This window comes from Dendrobium catenatum, unplaced genomic scaffold (assembly GCF_001605985.2).
Source record: "Dendrobium catenatum unplaced genomic scaffold, ASM160598v2 fragScaff_scaffold_1132, whole genome shotgun sequence".
NCBI lineage: Eukaryota > Viridiplantae > Streptophyta > Magnoliopsida > Asparagales > Orchidaceae > Dendrobium > Dendrobium catenatum.
Window position 1 is genome coordinate 875865 of NW_021319594.1, and position 23737 is coordinate 899601.

Sequence of the window (23737 nt, forward strand, 5' to 3'; positions counted from 1 at the left end):
AAAAAAACTCGAGGCGTAAGCATCGAGGCGTTTTTTACTGGAATTGCGCAAAGGCGGGCCTCAAGGCGAGCCTCATATTGCGCAATTTTAAACCATCTAAGGCGACTTTCTCTAATCTTATCTTCTATTGGAGCTACTCCAACCTTTTCACGTATATGCTCATTTCGTATCCTATCTCTAAGGGTAAAGCCACTCATCCACCTGAGCATCCTCATCTCTGTCACACTTAACTTAGTATTATGCTTCTCTTTTAATGGCCAACATTCGGCACCATAAAGCATTGCAGGCCTCACTACCATCTTATAGAATTTTCCCTTAAGTTTGAGGGGTACATTTCTATCACATAACAAGCCCTATGCATTCCTCCACTTCAACCATCAAACTTGAATTTTGCTAATAATATCTCCATCTATTTCACCATCACTCTGAACAATAGATCCAAGATATCTAAAACGTGATGACTTGATTGCCCAAAGTCACAATCCCCTCACTAGGTCTATTACTACTAAAATTACACTCCATATATTCTGTTTTAGATCTACTCAAGCGAAAACCTTTAGACTCTAAGGTTGACCTCTATAATTCAAGTTTACCTTCAATTCCCTCTCTAGTCTTATCAACAAGAAGAATATCATCAGCAAAAAGCATACACCAAGGTACATCCTCTTGTAAATGTCTAGTGAGAACATCCATGACTAAAGCAAAAAGATATGGGCTTAAGGCTGATCCTTGATGTAACCCAACCGAAATAGGGAAATACTTGGACAAACCACCTTGTGTTTGAAAACAAGTAATAGCTCCTGCATACATATCTTTAATAATTTGAATATAAGCATTATAGACTCCTTTCTTTTCAAGAACTCTCCATAGCACTTCTCTTGGAACTTTATCATATGCTTTTTCTAAATCAATAAATATCATATGTAGATCCTCCTTATTTTCTCTATATTTCTCCATCAAACCTCTTAATAAATGTATGGCTTCCATAGTCGACCTACCCGGCATGAATCCAAATTGATTTTGAGAAACATTAGTATCACGCCGCAACCTATGCTCCAAAACTCGCTCCCATAGTTTTAAAGTATGACACATTAACTTAATACCTCTATAATTCGCACAATCTTGTACATCACCTTTATTCTTAAAATAGGAATTAACACACTCATTCTCCACTCATCTGGCATCTTCTTAGTCTTCAAAATAGTATTAAAAAGTTTAGTAAGCCATGAAATTCCTTCATCTCCTAAGCATTTACACACCTCTATTGGAATATCATCAGGTCCAACAGCTTTTCCACCCTTCATTTTCTTTAAAGCCTCTCTAACTTCAGTTTTACTAATACGCCGATAAAAATATAAATCTTTATTTTCATCTAGGGTGCTAAGGTCACTATAGTCAATCTTATTTTTTATTCACTCATTAGTATATAAAAAATTTATTATTTTATGTTTACGCAATCTTTTGATTTTGAGGCTTACGCCTCAAAATGCCTTGAGGCTTACGCCTCAAAACGCCTTGAGACTTACGTCTCGACACATGAATGAAAAACGCCTCAATACCCGAATACGCAATTTTAAACATTTCTAAGGGGAACCTAAAGCAAAGACCACTAAGATTCTTAGGTTTATGTAAGGGTCAATAAGAAAGTATGAGGCTTTACTAGCCCACTTAGGGTCATCTAAGGGAAACCTAGAGCTAAGACCACTAAGGCTCTTAGAATCATGCAATGTTCAATGAGAATGTATAAGGACTTAAGCTACTAGTCCACTTAGGATCATGTAAGGGAACATAGAGCTAAGGGTATTAAAACTGTTAGGATCATTTAAGGGTCTAATAGGAAACACTTTTGTAGACTTCAAGTGGAACTTATCAATGAAGGAATTTCAACAATATCTCCCCACAAATCTCCAACAAATCCAGAAAAACAATAATAAGATTATAGTGAATGATGAAATTGGAAGGAAAATATCAAGATACAATTAATCCTCAATTTGAGAGGAGGATTTATCTCTCCCAACTCTCTAGACACTGCTAGATAACCCTAACCCTAATGCAATTGAAGTATTTTTGAACATGTAAGTATTTTACAGTGTATGTATTATTTTTTAATATATGTTCATAATATAGTAATGTAATAATATTTTAATTACAACTTCATAGCAAACGAAGAAGCAAATTGGATTATGGTCGCTTAAAGGATTTAGTTTATGTGAAATATAATAGAGCACTGATTCAGAGATTCAATCATCGTGATGTGATTGAACCTATTTCTTTTACATAGATAGATGATGGAAATTAGTGGCTAACAAGAAAATTAGATGATGAGTTTGATAAAGAAAATGACTTTATTGCTGGAGAGGAATATTTAACTTAGACAAGTGTTGCTAAGGCTATTGGTGTTTATGATAAAAGCTATAATATTCGGGAAAGATCTAAGGGAAAGAGAAGAAGTCTTCAATTAGGCATGATGTTGCTATTGAGAATGAGGATGATGAGAGTGATGAAGAAGATTATGAAGTAGGAGACAATGCTGATGAAAATAATGAAACTTTTTTAACATTTGCTGATGATGATGATTCACAAGAAGAGTAGATTAAATTCTTATTTGATCTTTAAAATAAATATTGTAATATTTGAATTATAAGATATTTGGATGTTGCTTAGTCGAACTTATATATGTTATGGTTGTCTTTCATTATTATGATAGATTGTCTTTCATTTTTAATGATATTTCATATTCATGATTATTATTTTATAATTGTTATATAGTTTGTGCATGTTTAAAATGGCGCACCGTGCGTGCGATATGTGCCATGGCTCCAAAGAATTAGGCGCCGTGCGCTATGCGTCATAGCTTCAAGTGAGTGCATTAAGATAATCCCAGCCTTTGATTTGGATTTTTCAATTTGGAAACACGAAAAGTCAAAGGATTAGGCCAGGATTGAACCAAATGGCTTGAATTGGGCTTGAATTGAGTTTGATCGTACTTGATCTAGTCGATTGGGCTTGATTGGACCTAATCGGTCTCGGCTCGGCACAATTTGAGTCAACTCAACACAAAAATTGAGTCCAACACCTACGTGGAACATAGGTGTAGCAGCCTTTATAGGAGAGGAAGAAGCTACTAGAGAAAAATCAATGTTCTCATGGATGGAAAGTTTGGTGGAAGTATGGGACATGAAAGGAAGCAAACAACAAACCCTGCCTCTATATATATATAGAGTAGTGCAAAATGGGTCCCCATTACTTGCTCCATGAGGGCTTATAGAAGAGAGAATATACTTATATTTTTCAGGAATATGTTTTGTTGATGATGTAGTTGCTTCCTCCTTAATAGTAGGATCAAAGCCTTGAACCTTTAGGACTATTCTAGTCGTTGGGAGCTTAGTCTGGTGTCCACATAGCCCTGAGTGAATAAGAGTGTAGCACTTGGCTATCAATGTCGTCTGTGTTGTGCTCATATTATGCCTAAGATCTATTAAAGGGAGGGAATATTCATTGATAAATACATTATCAGAAAGGAAATAAAACAATTTCTTAAAGATCCATCAATCAAGTAGCAAGAGGGGACCTAGATGCTCACACCGTGATGGTATGTGCAAAATCAGACTGTATAGTTTTTATGCAAATAATGAAATCAAATATTTTTTATTTCACATGTATATATGTTGTCATACATAGAATCTGTAAACTATCATCAATCTACATTATATTTGTAGGGTTCTAGTGCATGACTGCTGGTAATTTCAAGTGCATATTTTACATGTCTCTGGTAACTCTGGTTGTGGAGCGTGGAAAAGTCTGTGGTTGATGATTTATAGGCTATTTTTGGTCAAGTTATGAGATTCCTGTGCATAACCATTTCAGAAAGCTGCTCAGGATTGTAAATGAACACAATATCGATTGATTTGTTGCCAGCCCCTATATCAAAAAGTACAATAATAATTAATTGTTCAAGGCACTAAGTACATCATAGAACAAAATGAGCAAAGAGTAGCTCAAATCATCAAAAGCCTTAACATACTGTAACTGGCATTATAATAATTCAAATTGTTAAGCAAAAAATTTTAGCTTTATCAAAGTGCTTGTAATGCCATGTCATTTTTTCTGGACAAAATGAAAGCATAATCCATACACATTCAATGTGCATAAAAGTGATATATCATTTGACTTTGCAACCTTGTTTCTGAAGGAAATTTCTCACTGTTTTCATTTATACTATGTGCTAGAGATTATTCGGAAGACTAGAGCATTTATGGAGTGCCTACATCGCTTTTGCAAAGAATGTATTGACAAAGCTATGCGACTTGGGTAAGCTATGTAGTTACTTAATTATTTATCTATCAAAAATTATACACGCCATGCTATAGCTTTTCTCCCATTGTTCGGATAATTTTATTAGCTTCTTTATATTATTATTGTGGCATGTACATATTATTTTTTTAGCTTTACTGTAACTTCTGCAGGAACAAGGAATGTCCAGTTTGTCGCACTCGCTGTGCAACTAGGCGTTCATTAAGAGATGATCCCAACTTTGATGCCTTGATTGCGGCTTTATTCCCGGATATAGAAAAGCATGAGGAGGTAAGCACACTATGAAAATGACTTTTAGACATACTAATACATGTGGAACTATATTTAAACGCAAATAAATTCTGATTTATCTTTGAACTTTGGTGTGTTCATTCTTTTTCTTTTTTCATTGGAGATGATGTTTGACTTGGATATCAAGATTTAGGACAGGCTTTCATGAAGAAGAGAAGAATAAATGTTTGTAGGTTGTCGAGCAATCAAAATTGGATCTGTCTATTAAAATATGAAGATAAATTTACTTCATCTAACTCATACAAGTTTCCTACCTACTATCATCCGCCTACTTCTATAAATTTATTACATATCACTACTTACCTAATATCTATGTTATGATACCTACGACTATTTATCTAATAAATTGAAACTTACTTTCTATCACATTGAAGCACTACAAGAAGACGATTCTATTTTGTTGAAGCATGCCACAATTACAAGCAAAAAAAAATAAAATATGGAGAGAGAAAAGGCTTAAGCTTTCAGTCATAATAGGGAGAAACTTTTGTTGTTTATTTGAGAAAAGAGAAATAAGTTTTCTCGGCTGAGAAAGCAAAGCTATAATATAAACAACAATATCTTATTCTCCACATGCCTCCCTTATTTTTGTCGTAGGTAGTTGCATTTTCTCTGGCATTGATATAGAGGAAGTTGTGGCTCTAGCTTTATCTCTTGTGTATGAAAAAAAAATTTGATGTACTCTTTCAAAATTTAGTAAAATATTGGATCTCTATGTGACCGTAGAAATAAGTGAATATCACCGAACTATGTAAAAATGTTTGTTTTCTTATTGTGATCTTTTTACGTATTTATTTTTCATTTTGATTTGATTTTGTTCAAAATTTTATCATTATCCTAACAGTTGCTATCAGAGCTTTTAGTTAAGCTTCACAGATATATGAGCAATGTAAGATGAAAATATTTAGAATAAATTTGATGGCCAAAATTTTGATTATTAGAAGGTGCAACTAGAAAAATATTTTTATCAAAAAAGCTTCATTAACCTTTGAACGAATCAAAACCTTCTACTATTGCAGGATGAGTGTGAGCTATTGGCTTTATTAATATGACTATATGAGTGAGAGTTAATGGACATCAAGCACAAGAAGTTATTTTTCTATATCTGACTGAGAATGTTGCCTTCAACATTCTTAATGAGAAGTCCACAACAGGTGTGATGAAGGCATTATGAAATATGTATTAGATGTCCTCTTTTGTTAAAAAGGTACATCTTATGTGTACATTTTTTTTAATCTTTGGATGTCTAAAGGAGCATCTATTATTGATCACATCAATGAGTTCAATGTGAACCTCTATAATCACTTTGGGATCGATCCAATCCAAGTATGATGAAAACAACGAATGAAAGACTCAATGTCGTGTGAAATTAATCCAAAACACGTTGATAGAAAATTGAAATAACTCAAATAACGTTTATTCATGACATGGACTGTGCCAACGTGTTAGAGTCTTAGAGATAACAAAAACAATCAAGATCAACATCCATGTTGCTTGGGGTCCTCGTGCGGCGAAAGCTAAAGAAATTTCACATGTGGTAGGTGATGATGCGATATCGATTTGCATGCATGATGACATTTTTTTTTCCAAAAAATTAAATGAATAGTTATAATAATAAATTATTATGTAATAATAAATAATAATTTCACAGTATAAAAACAAACAATTCCTAATCCCCCATTCCCTTCCATGTCGAGTTCATGCTGCAGCTCATGCCATGCACATCGCATGTACTTGATCTACATGTGACAACCCCCCTCCCCTCCCCAATTCCCTCTATCCCTCTCTCTGACTCTCCCACGCTCTATTTCTCATCAACTAGCACTCTCCATCCCTTGCCCTGCTCTTTGTCGTATGTCCCCAGCCTGTTATACTCGCTGAGGAACCCTAGCCAGGTCCAACATTGGCTTCAACCAGCTTGCGGCAAGCCCTAAGCCTCCTCTTAGGCTCCCTACAGTAGCTAGCCCCTCGCCTGCGCCCTCCATGCACAACAACCACGACTTGCTCGACGTGCCGTTGTTGCTGCCTAGTTATTGTCGATCCCTCTTCTTTAGCTTGTAACTGGCCATTCTAGCCACATCCTCCGTTTCTCCTTCACTCTATCTTTCTATTTCTTTCTACCTCCTTTTTTCTAATAGAGAGTTATCTCTTTCTCTCAATCACTTTATTTCTTTCTATCTCACTCCACCTCAACCCTCTCTCTATCTCTCTTTCTCTCTCCTATATAATAGAGAGAGTCATCTCTCTCACTCTTTCTCATCTCGTTTTCTCTATAAACCTCTTTATCTCTCTAACCCTTTTTCTTTATTTCTCTCTCTTCTCTCCTACCCCCAACTCCCATCTCTCTTTGCTTCACCCTCTTGCTCACTACTCTCTTCTCTCCCTCAACACACTCTCTCTCTTTAATTCTTTTCCCCTCTCGTTCTCTCTCTAGATTAAAAAAAGAGAAATCAGAAAGGAAAAAAAAAGAGAATATATATATATATAGAGTATGTTTTGCATTGTTGTCTCCCAGTCGTCATTATTGTTGTCACCGCAATGTGCGCGAAGGTATCAAACTTGCAAACTCAAAAAATCTTGAATGCAGCGCATTTAGTGCAATAGGCAAAATGGCAGGGGAAACTTGTAGGCAATGCTTGTGATGCAACGAGCAAACTCTATGCATGTTTTTTGTAGTATGACAGGAAAATTCTAAGTACCTTGCATGTCATTTTTGGCGTGGAGGGTAAATATTGTGAGCCTTCAAACATGTTATAAAAACTTATACACACCTTTTCTGGTATGGTGTGATTGAAGTCCACGACTATGATGTCTTTGGACACCAATCATGCACGCATTTTTTTAACGTGGTGGGAAGGCATAACATTCCCAATAATTTCCCCTACACGAAAAAGATGTTGGAATATTGTCAAAATTTGCACTAATAGGGGACCTGAATATGAAAAAATAAAAATATTTTTTGTACATAAATAAAATATTAAAATGATATTAAGTTGAATTTAAAATTCCTAATATGATGGAATGAGATTGAAGCCGTAAAAAGGAGAGAATATTTGAACTTACATGGACTTCCAATGAATTTGGAGAACTCACCTATTGGCAAGAATATAATTGTCTAACTCTTATGAAGACCTAGAAATTTGAGAACACACTCGATGAATTTGAGAACACACTCGGTGAATGAGCTTGGGGTGAAAATTATGATGCACAGACACGGACACGACGACATGGATACGACACGACACGGACACGGACACGGACACGGGACACATCAGTTATTGAAAATATAAGACACGAACACGGTATTATAGTTTTTATATTTAAAAAATAGTATATAAAAATTAAATAAGTATAATTTTAAAATAATTTGGAAATAATAAGTCATTTAACTATAATTTGTGCTTAAAATGATTAGTATTAGGATGTCGAGAATCAGACGTTGATGCCGTTTATCAGTCACTGAGAGAGGAGATGAAGAACCTTCATTGTAAAAAAGAAATGAAAATAAGAATATTCAATGATTGGGTATTAAGTGCGGACGTTGATTTGGTGTTGTGGATAGGAAATAAGAAATTTAGTCTAAATCCCGGCAAATACAAGAAATTATATTTAAAAAAATTCCTAAAAATATTTAAGATACGTGTGTCGGACACGCGTGTCCAATTTGCTTTTAATATTTTTTAATCGGACACGTTTTCGGCGTGTCCGACACGTGTCGGAGGAGTGTCGGACGAGTGTCTTGTCGGATACGGTGTCAGACACTGCACGCCTCTTTGAGGAGAAGTGTTGGTGCGTCAATAGGTGAAAATGAATCAAAGAGCCCTCTATTTATAACATGAAATTTGATTATCCATGGGGCCCACTTAATAAGAGAGAATAATGTAAACAAAAATGTGGAAGATTGGACAGTGAAAAAAAAAGTGTTGAAGAGAGGACATGAAAAATATGTAGAATAGAGAGCAGGCAAAAAATGCGCTAAGATTCCAGTTCACCCCTACACCAAATCCATAAAACTTGTACGCAAGCGAACATAAGACAGAGGCAATCTTTTGAAGTTTCAAAATGAAATGTTGCGTATATTTACTGATAATCCTCATAATTAGATCCGCGACATAAGCACAAGTGGGCATAATGCGAGAAATGATGAATCTAAAATGCAAAGTCACTAGCACGCTACAATGCCTATCCATTCACATGTACAATTGCCACATCAAATCTTTACACATCTTAAATAGTTGAAGGCATGTGAATGATTCTCTAAAAGGGTTAAGTGGTCAAATATATAATACATTACATGTGTACAAGCGCCCTAAAGTGATGTACATGATAATTATAAAAAAGTGAGCTCATATATGTCCTATGAGCTGACAATATGCTTTGTGAACGTATAATACATCCCATGAAAAAATACTTTTCAAATGAGACAAAACAATGCACTGTTGTGCATCAGGGATTGCACAATCATTTTAACAAAGTGTGCGGGATATGTTAAATCACCGAAAGAAATCTTATTTAGGCATCCCCCAAATAAATAGTGCAATTGCATCGATTACTTGCAAATGCTTTGTGTTTCACAAAAGGGCATACAACTATACTATTGACCGTGGAATTACATTGTGTAAGTGCATCGAAGTTCGTGCAAGTGTGTACATGTAAATGCTTCAATATTTGTGCAAGTGCCTTATGTAAGTGTATTGCAGGAATGCATAGTGAAACGTCCAAATATATTGTGCAAATGCATAAAAAGGTATGCACAATGTATCAAAATATTAAAATAAAAAAAAGTTGCATGTGCTCTGACAATCATCCCAAACATTCAAATACAAATTCTAGGAATGATGAGTGGGGATAAAAGCAAATTGCCCCAAAATCCTTTTTTTTTAAATTGAAATCAATAACCCACTCGTGCTCTGACCAATTTCAAATTTTTAATTTTTGTATTCAAGAATGTTGCGCAGATTAAAAATGAAATGAACTAAATTTGAAAATTTGATTATTTCTTTTTTATTTAAAATTCACATATTTCATTTAAATCCAAAATTTCTCGTATCTGCTCCAATCATGGGGCTTAAGAATGCTACGCGGGGGTTAAAAGCAAGTTGAACTAATGTTTGTATTTAAAATTAAAATTTCTATGTATTCTCTAATCAATACATTAAACTTTTAATTTCATATCCGAGTATATTACACGGGTTAAAGTAAAAGTCTGATTCTCCTTCTTAAAAGGACAGAAATTGACAAGACTTCAACCTAATGAGTTATCTAAATCTGAGGGGTTTACAATAATTTTTATGGTGGTGGATAGATTGAGCAAGTATGCTCATTTCATTCCTCCATGACATCCGTACACATCAATGATAGTGGTAGCAGTCTTCATCAAAGAGGTGGTCAGATTGCATGAGATACTAAAGTCTATAATGCTCGGTCAAGATAAGGTGTTCCTCAATCATTTTTTGAGGGGGCTGCTTAAACGACAGGGGAAATTATTAAAGAGGAGCTCCGCTTACCACCCCCAGATGGACAGGCAGATGAAAGTGGTAAATAGGAGCCTTGAGACGTACATGAGATGTTTTGCTTCAAAGACACATTAGCTGTGAGCTAAGTGGCTAGTGTGGGCGGAGTACTGGTATAACACGTTATAGCATTCGGCTTTACGGATGACTCATTTCAAAGTGTTATACGAAAGGGATCAACCTCACTTGGTGCATGTTGGGCATAGTAGCAAACCAGTCTCTTCGATAGAGCAGTACTTAGAGGAGAGGGATATGGTGTTGGCTGAACTAAAAAGACATTTGTTGAGGGCTTAACAAATAATGAAAAAGTAGACGAATGGGCGCATGAAGGACATCCAATTTGAGATAGAGGATAGAGTCTACTTGAAGTTTCGTCCCTACAGATAAAAGATGGTAGCTAACATGACAAATGAGAAGCTGCCCCCAAGATATTTTGGTTCTTATGAGATATTGGAAAGGATTGGAGCAGTGACTTATTAATTGAAGTTATCCCAATTGCTACTATACATTTGATGTTCCACGTGTCACAGTTGAGGACAGCTATCGGGGATCATACATCCAGTGCAGAGTTACCCATTACACTAACAGATAATTTGGAGGTGGTGTTGAAACCACTAAAGCTAAAAGGGGTGACAAGGATGAGGGATCAAGGAAATACTGATAAAATGGAAGAACCTACCCGACTATGATGCCACATGGGAGCCATACAAGAGGGTGAAGCAACAATTTCCATCTTTCCACTTTCAGGACAAGGCGAGTCTTTGGGAGTGGAGTATTGATAGATCGGTCCCTTTAGGACAAGGTGGGTCTACGCCAGGCGCGGAAGCCAGGCAAACAAGGGGGAATCCCACCTCCTTTCAGGTGGGCCTAAGGCCGAATTTAAATGAGGAGGATTTTTATTCACTTGATTGCTTGTTTCTTTTGAGCGTGCATTCGAAATACATATATTTTTTTCTAGGTTTTTTCTCTTATTTTGTTTGGTGGTGGCTTGGACGTTTTATGTGGCAAGCTCACAGGAATAGAAATTTTTTATTGATTAAAATGTAAGTAATTTAAAATAAACTATAGAATAATAAATTTTTCAAACAAAAATTGCATGGATTATTAAAAAATAAGCCAACATTTTCATTTAAAAATAAAATAATTCGAAGTCTTCTTATGGATCTTGAGTCTGCAACTTACCATTTAACTTATGGCTTATCCATATGTGTGTGTTTTCAAATTAGCATCAACCCATATACTAAATTAATGAATATTATATCATAGCCTAGTGAGTCGCATATAGGAATAAAAACCTCATGTTAAGGATTAGATGATAAAAAAATTGCATTGTGAGTAAATATGTGGATAGTCACTTAGTCAGACATCTTGGCTAAACCTTATTTCTTAAAATCGAAATAACCTAAAATATCTTGCATATAAATTGAGATCAGACTTGTATGATTTTAAAAACACTTAGGTAGGTTTAGCTGACAATTTTTTCTAGGCAAGGTTGTAAGTCCAGAATCAAACTGACTTAACTCCAGGAGGGGTTTTAAGTTCGTAAGTTCCTTGTATTCCGCTAAATTTAGATTAGAAGTGCTACTTATCGGTTGTTCTCACCTTAGATAAGTGTTTGAGGTCAATGTTCTTTTTTTTTTTACATTGAAATCCCTTACATTTTTGGGCATTTCCTTCAAATTGTGTTATCTCAATATAAATTAATATTATAAATTAAATTGGTTAACTTTGATGGAAATTTGAATTTAAAATGTGAAACCTCGCATATCATAATTTTGAGTACCTCTGAGCTTCTTAGAATAAGTACCAACATTTCCTCCCTTTAATGTCCATTTAAAAATTATATTTAAATTGATCCAATCACCTTTGAAATTCTAAGGACAAAATCTTTGACACAAATTTCTTATAAGTGCATTAAGTGTTAGGCAATATTTTGATAATTTGATGCAAACTATTATTTTAATCAAAATTTTTTAAAGGGAAAATTTGTGGGATATAATTAATCATTAGGGATTGTCTCTATGGAGAACATGTGCCTCAAAATAAAATAAACCCTTGGAGAAAATTTTCTAGTTAAATTAAAAAATGCAAGTTTTATTATTGAGTTCATAGTAAAATAGTATTTTAATCCCCTAAAATAATGTGTGATTTTTTATGCTGCACTCGATCACAAAATATTTAAATTCGTTAAAGATATAAAAATTCCACCAATAACCAATCATTGAACATGTACATAATTTTTTTTTTCTAAGTTGTAGATAATTAACATATGAAGATAAATTTTTTAATTCCAACTCAAATAGATTTTTTGCATACTATCCTCTATCTGCCTCTCATAAATTTTACATTTATCATCATTTTCCCAATATTTATTGTTATGTGTGGAATCTAACTGTGTTGATCAATCGAGTTATTTTGTTTCCTCGGGCCTCAAGTTTGTTGTGCTTGCTGGGAGGTGCGGGGGCTTTACCCCCTATTTGGGTTCAGGTGCAAAGATGGTCTTAAATTCTTTTTATTTTCATATGCCCCGGCGCTATGTACCCGAGCGCCTGACGCTGTGTTCCTGACCACCTCAGCGCTGATCGACAGAGAGCAGAGTGCTAAGCCACTCTGGATTAGGCGCAGCAATGTTACAAGTTCAGCGCCGCAGGGTCATCAAACAGAGGCTTGAGAGCCGTAGCACCCCAAACTGGCGTCTCAACCCTGCAAGACATACTGGACGGGTTTTTTTTTTTTCATTTTTCAGAAGGGTTGCGTCCCTTAAGGTTATTTACTTGGCTTTCTCTTGTATTTTTAGTTATGTTAGACATAGAGAATGGTGCATGTGATAAGAGAAAGAATAAGAGAGCGAGAGTGAAGAGAGATCTATACTTATTTCTCCCCATTTTCATAATGAATTTCTTGGTGTGGTTCCGTAGTTTTTTCCCTAATTTGAGTTTTTCTACATAAAATCCTGGTGTCCTTTACTTACCGCTGCTTTTACTTTCTTGCTTGATTCGTTGTTGTGGTGTTTACTCCTCATCCCCAACATTTATATTATGATACCTAGCATCATCTACCTAATAAATTCTAAGTTTGGTATCTATCGCCTCAAGTATTAAGATTCCATTGTATTTGTTTCCTTTAGCCACAATTGAATAGAGAAGAGAAAGAGAGAGAGGCTTGAGCTTAAAGCTATAGTAGGGATAAGCTCTTGTGGTCGAAGAGAGTGGTCGAAGAGAGATGATGATAATAGTAACATCAACATCTTTTGTAATCTTTTAAAGATTAGTGGTTAAGGGCTTTAAAAAAGTGATAGATCTATCATTTCGTTTCTTCTATCCTTGGCATAGAGAAGGGTCATTAATGCATTTGAAATTTTTGTGGTTTTACTTGTAGTTGAATATCATCGAATCATTTAAACTTATGTCTTGTGATTGTGATCTTTGATGTGTATTTTCTTTAACGTCATTTGATTTTGCTCGAAATTTTATCTATCTTAACACTCTTCAAGTAATTGTTTATATTACCTTTGAATGTTACACGTATTCCAAACTTAAAAATATACATCCTAAGCAGATTCAAGCTTCCATGATTAAGACATTTCTACAACAGTCAGGAGCACTTGGCCAAAGAAGCTCAACACCTAAAGTTACTGCTGTTGCTCGTACGAAAAGATCTCAAGGCGGTTACCAGCCTGGAAAAAATAGTTACTATCCCAGACGAAGTAGATCTGCTGCTCGTAATGTTTCACCTATACTTTCTGATTATGATGAAGATGCTGAGGGCAATGATGCCATTAAACTCTCCTCCTCTTCAGAGGAGCTTTATACTGATAGAATACACAAGAGAAGGCGAATGATAGTTCCTGGATCTTCCACAGCTAGATTAGATCTTGGATCTACAGAGATGATCCACACTTCCCCTTTGCCAGCGGGGAGCAAAGAACTTTCATGGGGTAAAGGTGGTGTTCGTAGCCAAACTCGGCATGGTAGCGGTAATGGTTCTAATGGAAGATTTGCAAGGGCTCCAAGATTAGCCAGGTTGATAGAATACCTGCATAATTTAGATGACAATGAAGATAAGGTATGACGCTATCAATTAGGGAAGTTCCATACTTTTATTTTGAAATTCATTTGTTAGAATAATTAAATATAATAATTATGCGAGATGTCACAATAATTATTTATGTATATTTAATTATATAAGCCATTAAGTGACTCATATATTTAAATTATTGAAATTTAATTATTATATGAAATCTTATTGGTCAAGAAGAAATAATTTGATCAATCGTTTATGGACCGTTTGATCAAATAACTCATATGAGTGGTTATTATGACTAAACAGTAGGAAATAACTACCGGTCCTCTCTCTCGCTTTCATTATGAGGAGTTAGTTTGTTCCATAGAGAATTAACTCATGAAAGAAGAAAATGAAAGGGAAAACGGAGAGAAACCGTAGTTTGGAATTCAACGAATTCAATATGAATCAAGGTATGCTTTCTTCCGATTAAAAGCTTGTGAAAATCATTTTGTTTAAGATCTTGTGGATTCAAGACTAATGTAAATTCATATTTTTTCGTTTCGATTTCTTTTACATAATTTATGATACGAGTTCTTGCAAGAGTTAGAGAACTCATTATGCATGTTTCGAGTACTTATAATAGTTAAAGAACTTAATCTTAAAAAAAATTCTTGTAAGAATTTGAGAACTTGAATCTTACATGCGACTAATTTCTTATAAAAAATTTAAGAACTCTTGAAGTCTTAAATCATTGTTTTTATTCCTTCTCAGGTTGACGTACATCTGAAGCTGCTTCCTTTGAACGAACAGAACATGCCATTAAAAAATCCTTATCTTTACTGCCCATCAACCTTACAAATTAGACACATACGACAAGTGAATATTGCTTCCCATCCATCCTTTTTAAAGTTTTCTTTTCTAAATAATTAAATAGTAATTACTTACTCCAATATGTACATGTCTATGAACTTTTGCAGTTTATTGCTATTCAAACATCAGAACAGGTTGAAGGGATTGACGTGTTTGTGAGAAACCCTCAAAGTCTTACCTTTCAGCCGTCCAAACAAGTTGAGAAGGTCCCATTTGATGCCTTTGAGGAAATGCAGATATTGGGGGAAGAAGAATCTCTTGCTGGATTGCTGACTTCTTTCACATCTAGCCAAGGTGATCTGGTGAGGATTCTCAAATTATCTGACTGTGTAATATATATATAACGGCAGCCTTCCAATGACCCGGTTAGGAGAGTAGAGGTATTAGATTTAACTTATGTTAAGAGGTAGAGGCAGACCTAAAAAGACCTGGTTAGAAAATATTAGGAATGACTTTTCTTTATTAGATTTAAACGAGAATTTGACCTTTAATAGAACACAATGGAGAAAAATGATTCATATAGCCAACCCCACGTAGTGGGATAAAGGCTTGATGTTATTGTTGTTGTTGTATGTATATATATATATATATATATATGATTTTTGAGTAATGATATGATGTCCTCAAAACTCAGCTTAGATAAAATCTTCAAATCGCTGTAATGGATAGCATGGTATGTACATGTTACACGTCATCCATCCGATGGATCTTTAGATTTCATGCTATGCGTTTGACCAAGCATTTCCCATTTATAATTTATTTTAATTTTCAAAGTTTCAGCTGGATAATATTTTACTCTATCTGAAGCAAATTTACTTTGGCTTCTTTCAGGAACTAATTTACCGTATCCATGTCAGAAAAGACATGTAGGTAACTACCAGTTATTTCTAGCTCGATCTTACCATGGTGAGATAGTTGCAGGAGGTTTTATATTCGAAGCTAGTGTGTGAATTTGTCTTAATTGATTTAAATGCCTAAAAAAAAAGTCGTAGCATAGAGTTGATTGCAATATATTATATACATTGGTGTATATAAAAGAAAAATATATATAGAAAGGTGAGATATTATTACGTGTGGAGTCCGGACACAGAGAAATGTTTGTCTTTGTGACAACGAATAGTAAAAGCACAGTAGTGAATAATAAAAGCGCAATGGTGTGTGTCTGGACTCCACATGTAATAATCTCTCTAGAAAGGCCATTTGTACTCGTTGAATTTTATATATGACATCATAAATTGCGTTTGTAATCTTTGCAAGATGATCAGAGGACCTCAGGATTCTGACATTCCGTATGCAATAGAGATTCCAAACATGTAAGCATTTCACGTATAAATCCCTTCCCTTTCTCGAACAACATTTTCATTGTTTTCATATAATTCTTTTCAATCCTTAAGTGCGACTTTAATTATGTTGCTAATTCAGTCATCAAATCTGGAACTAATTCTATTATTGGTGCAATTTGTTGAACTGAACTATCTCCAAATGCTTGCAATTAATTGATTGTGACTTGAGCGTTGTTGCTTACATTGGAGGGATGCTGAACGAGTTCCTCTAAGAAAGCAAATATTTAAGTTTCATTTGGGATAGTTTTCTTAATGCTTTCAAAAGTAAATTTTTAGCATGAAAATTTAATAAAAATAACAAAAAAATAATAGTCAAAAGTTATCTTAAACGAAGCTTTAATCTATCAAAACTAGAACAAAGCGCAGATATTTTGCAAGTTATTTTGCTGTTGTAGATATCCTTCATATGTATTTATTTGCCCCAATATGTCGGGTGAAGGGAGTTTTGGTGGACCTGCAATCCTCTTCAACCATATTCTTTTGATAGCGCAGACTGTAGTCTGTAGGACTTATTTATTTAACAGAAATTGCGATCTCATCAAAGGGCGCAGAAGTCCTAAACCGGAACAATTATTACGTTCTCCGACAGGACGTAAAGGAACGTCCGGTCGGAGGCAAAATCCCGCCAAAAAACTAGTTGTACCGAGCAAATACCAAGCAATACCAAACAATAACGAGGAATACCATCATTTGAAGACCCAATACCGAGTTATACCGAACTATATTGAGCAATACCGAGTTATACAAAAGTTTTACCGGTACAACTCGGTATTTCTCGGTACAGCTCGGTATAACTCGGTATTGGTCTTCAGAGAGTGGTATTCCTCGTTATTATCAAATAATACCTAGTTGTACCGAGCAAATACCGAGTTTTTTGCCGGGATTTTACCTTCAACCGGACGTTCCTCTACATCCTTACACCGGACGTAATAAAAGTTCCCTAAACCGTCGGAAGCAAATACGGGTATCAAATGCCGTTTTTTTTTTTTTTATTGATCTGTGTAAATTTTATCTGATTTATTGTGATTTTTTTTTTTGGAAGATACAAAGTTATCTCATATGTTAGTGAGCAACAGGCTAATTTCAGATTTTTAGGGGAAATTTTTTTGAAACATTGGCCAATCAGAAAGCACAGCTAAATTCTTTTAGGATCCATAACCTCAAGATTGACCTGGTCCTCAATATTTTTAATAAATTGTTTTATCAATTATTTGCATTTATAAGCATTAATAATTTCTAGATTTTTCCTCATTATTTTTTTTTTCTTGATAACTCAATTAAGTAATCAAGCAGGCTTTACCTTTTTTAATAAATACTTGATGTTTAAAAAAATAAATTTGAATAATTATATATTTGGCTCATTTATGTTTATCAACAATACTGCTTAGAACTCATGAATAATTTTGACCCAAAGCTTACAAAAACTCAATTCTATATAAATAAGCACGTTAAAAATTCAATTAATATTTGATTATAAAAATAATGAGCATATATAATATAAATATTATATATTTATTATTACTTAATGATATGATCATTATTAATTAATAAATTTAAAATTAATTAAAATTTATAGATATTTAACTAAAAATAAATCATATATACCTTGTATAAATTAATTACAATTAATTTTTATTCTATAATACTTTTTAATTATATGTGATAAAACACGAAAGGCACATTCTTGTTTGTGATATTTTTGCAAATGAATTTATCACGTTTTATAGTTTTAAAAAATTTCGTGAACAAGTTTTAAGGTAATTGTTTTTTTAGTAATATCATCATCTTCATCTTCATCTTCATGCTATTTTCTCAATTATTTTGATTTGATATTTTGATTCTTGATGAGTATTGGGAGGTTAAACTGTATTATAGTAAATTATTTTGAACATTTATCCATGTAACTTAAAGGTATTTTTATATGTTAGCATTTTAATCCACATAAAATGATCAACCAAATTAAAATTTTATAAAATTTATCATTAAACTTACAATATATTTTTTTATCATAATTTATCTTTTTATTCTAACAATCAAATGTAAACTCCCACAAAAATTTATCACTGATATCTTAATTAATTTATATAATGAATTCCACTAAAATTATATATAATATACTCAATATTTATTCTACTAATTATAGAATATTTCTCTTCCAAACACTTAGAAGAAAAACTCGTCTACCCTCCACACCAAATTGAGGAAGGGCAACAAGTTCAACTCCAATTATGCTTTTCTTATAAGATTATAATCTATAGTAAAGCAAGTATAATGTCACTTGTTACATTTCTATCTCATATTATCCACACATCATGAATTTTATCATAACTCATATTGATCTAACAAAAAATAATCATTTAACAACAACATAAATTATTTCTATATAAAAAATAACACAAACTACAAGCATGAAGTATACAAAAATTTCCTTCAAAATACATGAAAAACACAAATCATGATGAGCCACAAGTAAACAAGCACAGCAACATTCAAACCATAGCTTCCTTAAGCTAGTTAATAATTTTATGATGACCTGCAAAAGCGCATATGTGCAACAATTGTCAAGATATCATCAGGAATAAATTTAGGTACTAGAAAGCTGCTTTTAAAAGCAGTAAAAAAGCTGTCCCAAACAAGACTTTAATCATATGCACATTTTAAAAAGTCTGGATAAAAAAAAAAAGTTCAAATATAAGACAATTTAAAATGTTTTACAACTCATCTCTAAATATTCTACAAAATAGCTCTAAATATTACAAGATAATTTCTTTTAGTTCTGCTGATTGCTATCTTGCAAAATAGAAAAATTTATGCAAAAAAAAAAAAAAAATTTCAAAATTGACTTGCAAATTAGTTAATGTTGTCCTGGATCCTAATAAAAATTTTGCTCCAAAAGTAATGAACTAATTTTTTTTCCTAACAGCAAAATAAAGAATAATGCTTCCATTAGAATTTATCTACAAAATGCATTTATGATGTTTCTTCTGAGCTCTTTAATCAAATTTGTTTATGTTTTGTCGGCCCCTATTGCTCTTTCAATTGTTCATTATCTGGCCTGTTGCTCTGTTTTTTTATTGAACAATGCGGGCATTAATTTACATTTTGCTTCTTACATGTAACCATTTGTTATCTTAATGCATGGCCTTTGATTCATTTCAACAAGAATTCCCATTATTCTAACAAAAAAAAACAAGAATTTAATTGTTTATACCATGAACACTGTTCATGCAAACTAAATTGGCTAAGTAATATTTTGATTCATTTCAACAAGAATTCCCATTATTTGATAGCAAATAGAAAATCTTTCTATTCATTGTATATGAAGCAGTGATGCTATCTACACAAACAGAGAACAAAAAATTCTAGTTCTGTAACATACTAACATGCTTAATGTACACAACATACCATTAAAGTGCAACTTTTATTAAAAGGCATTCAGTTGATTGTGAAAATTTATCCTGAACTAAAATGCATTCAACTGACTGTTAAAAAGTTGACCTTTTTTCCAACAATTGATTATAATTAGCTGCAAACGTAATGGACTTACCTTCTTCCTCAACGGCTCTTCTTCAGCAGTTCTTTTCAGGAGCCACAGCATACATGAATCCCCATCTTAAGTTAGCTGAAAAATGAAAATAGGTTACACCAACAGAAAAATGCCTTATTCATAAAAAATTAAGATATGCCAATCTATCTGTACAAGTAATTGAACATATTTCTACATGACAAAAGTTGACATTCAGATATAAGTAATTATAAATTCTTTAATGCAAACATTACTGTTTATCATACTATAAGCTTTCGATTAAGTACATTTTAAGAATATATTAACTATTTACTAACATTGTATACTCGTATACTTGCCACTTCCATCTTAACTTAGACATCGTATGAATATTCTTGCCATCTGGTTATTTCCAGAAGTATAACTCTTTTGGGAAGATTTAGAGGGAGATTGGTATATACCCACTAAGATTGTTAAAGCTCAAACTTAAATGCTTTAGTTTTGGTAGCTTGAGGTCAGGGATATTATCTGATGGAGTTGTTCTGTAAATACAATGCAGTTAGGTGAGTTAGATTGTGGATTTCTAAGGGAATTTCTCCTATAAAAGAGTTATAAGAAACGTCAAAGAAGGTTAAGGTTTGGTGTGAGCAAATTGGGTATGTCACCAGATAAATTGTTATGTTGAAGGAAGAGTGAGTGCAGAGAAGGAATTGATGGGACATCAGGAGGAATATTAGAGGCAAGGCCATTGGATCGGAGGCTTAGAACCTGAAGAGCATCAAGCTTTCCAAGTGTGTTTGCAGGAATTGGGCCAAGGAGACCAACCCCGAGTAGGCTTAGACTAATAACACGGATTTGGTCTAGTGCACAAAGAACAAACCGGAGTATTGGAACTCCAGTTGAGTTTCCTGCCATGGGGTATTGCAGCAGCAAAAGCAAGGAGAGCTTGTTTGTGAGCAGTTAAATCTGACCTGACTGGATTTGCTATGAATAAAAGGAATAATAGAGTAACTGATGCTGAGAGCGTCTGATGATCCATGAATAGCTATTAAGAATGCCAAAGAAGAAATTGCTTTACAACTCTCAAAATGGTATCTTGAGTTTCTTCATTTCATTATGCAGTGATAAATGAAAGAATCAGCACTCATTCAACCATGACTTGCAATGGATACATATAGTTTGCTACATGAAAAAAACATATATAAGTACAGCTAACAAACAGCTTCCTTATCATGCGTTGGTTTTTTCAATTAAAAGTATGTTATTATGACAGGAAGACTAGAGCAACTTATTTCCTGCATTGTAGACATATTCTAGTAGTAAAAAGGTATTTTTCTGGCCAAAATCAATCTTTGGGTTCACAAAAAACCAACCTTTCACGGAAGTTTTTTTCTAAACTCCTGTGTTAATGCTTGTTCTGGGACTTAGAGGGGATCTTTCCATAAGCAATTAACCGAGATTTGGACAATTTCAAGTGGGCATGCATGTGCCTCTTTCTGCTGCGCTTGGATGAGGCATTTGCATCTCCATTAGCTTCCCCTAATTTATCTATATCTCCGGCGAGTTTGATTTCTCCTGTCCTGTGTTTCTTGCTAGAAATTTTACCATCTAATTTCACTCCTTGTAGAATCATATTCTTCTTCAACTTTTGGTGATATGTCACCTTCCATTCCTTCTCACGGTAAGGTGCTAACTTCTTGAGTGAAACATACTGATTCAAGTCTTTTTCATTGGCCATTAATATCTCCTCGGTCTGTAGCCCATATGAATCAGCTGGCACGGACCTATACTTGAATCTAGTTTTCAGATCTCCAATGGTACCCTCGTAGTCCAACTTATAATACTCATCCAGTTCCTTGTCAAGTTGCACTTTTTCTCTCAAAGAAATCTTTCGTTTTCTCTTCCTCTTACCTTCCACATGGGAGGGCTCTTCCTCTTCATCATTTCTCTTCAACATTATATTTCTCATACCCTCAAACCCCTCCATTGTATCAACGGAATCCCAACCTTTTGTCAAACCTAGAAGTTTGTCTTCCTTCTCAAAGTCTGGCTTCTCTAGGTCATCCCCCTCATCACTTCCAAAACCAGGATCAACGTCCTCAGTATTGTAATAATCTGCACTAAACATCTCCTTCATGGCCTTATCATATTCTTGTGGGTCAAAATCTTCCTCAAGGCAAGCCGCATCAAGATTGCAGGCACTTTCCTCTCCAATCCCAGCAGTAGCCCGAATCTTCTCAAGCTTCTCCTGAATCTCTTTCTTTTTCAAATTCTTCAGCTGTTTCAGCTCCTCCTTCCTCTCAAACTCTGCTTGTGCCATCCTCTCTTCCTTGCTCTTCCTTTGTGTCTTTCTGTTGCTGCTTTTCTTCCTCACTGAACCCTCTGTAATCCTAGAATGACCCAAAACTCGATCCTCTTTCCCTTCCTCATGACGGAAGTTATACTCTGCCTCATATTGTTCCTGTTTTTCCAGCTCATCATCATCCTCTGAAACCCCAATATCATCATAAGTTCTTTTGTCCTCCTTCTCAACCCACATCGTGTTAAGGCAATAATTTTTCAAGAACATCTCATCGTCGTTCAGATTCCCATCTTCTCCAAAGAATTCGTCCACCTTATGAATCCTCTCAACTTCCTCATCATCGTCAGTGTCTTTTCTAGCGCTCTCCTTCTGCTCAATTATCACATCATGATCATCATCAGACCCAAATGCTTCCTTCTCTGCTTGCAGAAAAGCCTTTAGGCCTTCAACCTGCTCTCTGCTATACACCTTAGGGTTCTTTTGCAGCGGTTCTTCCTCAAACTCCGGCCCCTCTTCAATCAATTGCCTAGCCATGACGTCCTTCAAGTACAAAGGTTTCATCTTTTTGGTTGCTTTAGACTTGTTCTCCTCTGCCTCTTCTTCTTCGTCTTCAGAAGATGAGGCAAAAAGCTTCGCATCCTTTAGCATGATGGCGGGGTCATTCTTCTTCACCTTAACAAGAGCATCATAGAACTGGAAGTCATCCTTTACTTCTTCGTCGTCGGAGGATTCATCAGAAGACTCGTCGGAGTCGGAGATGACGCCGCGCTTCTTGAGCTCCTCGCACTTCTGGAGAGCCTCGCGCTTCTTGTTGTACTCAAATCGCTTAGCAAAATCCTTGTTGATCTCAATCTTGGACAAGTCCGCTTCATCGGTGCTGGGTTCATCATCGTCGAAGAGGTTGATGCCCATCTCGTATTGCAAGGAAGAAGAGAGCTCCCGCCTATGCCTTCACACTCCGGCTTGATGAATTCTACAGCGAGCTCCCACTGCAACTTCTTCGCCTCTGTGCCATAAGAAAGACAGGTTTCGGACATTAAGAGGCTGTTTGGTATCGGATTTACAGCGAGATTTACGCTAAATCCAGCCAAACGGTTTTCCACGATAGATAAATCCCGGATTTAAGGATTTACGGCATAAATCCGGGATTTACTAAATCCCTCGGTTCGGCGGATTTACGGGATTTGGCCGAAGAAGCGCGCGAAAGGGAGAAAGTTACCTTCACAGCCAGCGAGCTGCCGTTGTTGCTTCCGATCAAAATGTCGTAACTTCCGATCCGACAGGAAGTGAAAGTCGTCGAAGGAGCGAAGTCGAACAGCACGAAGGAGCCGAAGAAGCGACGCGTGCAATCTCTAAACCTCCTGCGAAGCAACGAAGCCGAACAGCACCGACGAAAAGAGAAGACGAATGGCAAACCCTAGACGCCTATTAAACTACTATCGATTAACTTAATTAATATAATTTAAAATATTAATAATTAAGTAAATTAATTAAATAGTTAATAGTATAATTAGTGTAAAAATTAATTATCTAAATTAACTTAATTGAATAATTAATAATTAAATATTAATATAATTAACTTATTTGATATATA

The 23737-nt window shown here is 34.7% G+C and overlaps 2 protein-coding genes and 1 pseudogene across 3 annotated transcripts in view; 1 reads left to right on the top strand and 2 right to left on the bottom strand.

Annotated features, from left to right (window-relative positions):
- Window positions 1-16347, top strand: part of LOC110111020 (putative E3 ubiquitin-protein ligase RING1b) — a 27737-nt gene extending 11390 nt beyond the window's left edge. Inside the window, exons 4-9 of the mRNA XM_028698795.1 lie at window positions 4230-4311; window positions 4467-4584; window positions 13677-14183; window positions 14883-14999; window positions 15101-15295; window positions 15825-16347. Of these exons, the coding sequence (XP_028554628.1) occupies window positions 4230-4311; window positions 4467-4584; window positions 13677-14183; window positions 14883-14999; window positions 15101-15295; window positions 15825-15863 (1058 nt within the window). The 3' untranslated portion in view covers window positions 15864-16347. The remainder of the gene's footprint in view (window positions 1-4229; window positions 4312-4466; window positions 4585-13676; window positions 14184-14882; window positions 15000-15100; window positions 15296-15824) is intronic.
- A 2380-nt stretch (window positions 16348-18727) lies between these two features.
- LOC110111018 (protein KRI1 homolog) lies at window positions 18728-23552 on the bottom strand. 2 transcript variants are annotated; one of them, XM_020842703.2, is made up of 4 exons: window positions 23363-23551; window positions 21215-23149; window positions 19884-19958; window positions 18728-18869 (listed from the first exon to the last, which is right to left on the bottom strand). In XM_020842703.2, exon 2 carries the CDS (start codon window positions 23053-23055, stop codon window positions 21247-21249), a length of 1809 nt encoding a protein of 602 aa, XP_020698362.1. In that variant the 5' UTR covers window positions 23056-23149; window positions 23363-23551; the 3' UTR covers window positions 18728-18869; window positions 19884-19958; window positions 21215-21246. The 2 variants fall into 2 exon arrangements, with proteins under 2 accessions (XP_020698362.1, XP_028554619.1); XM_028698786.1 differs by lacking the exon at window positions 18728-18869 and adding an exon at window positions 18976-19146 and having other exon boundaries at window positions 23363-23552.
- On the bottom strand, window positions 19985-21208 carry LOC110111019 (annotated as a pseudogene).
- Window positions 23553-23737: the final 185 nt, after the last annotated feature.

Bases quoted from the DNA above. Each gene is read 5' to 3' on its own strand.
- LOC110111018 (XM_020842703.2), bottom strand. From the start codon at position 23,055: ATGGGCATCAACCTCTTCGACGATGATGAACCCAGCACCGATGAAGCG.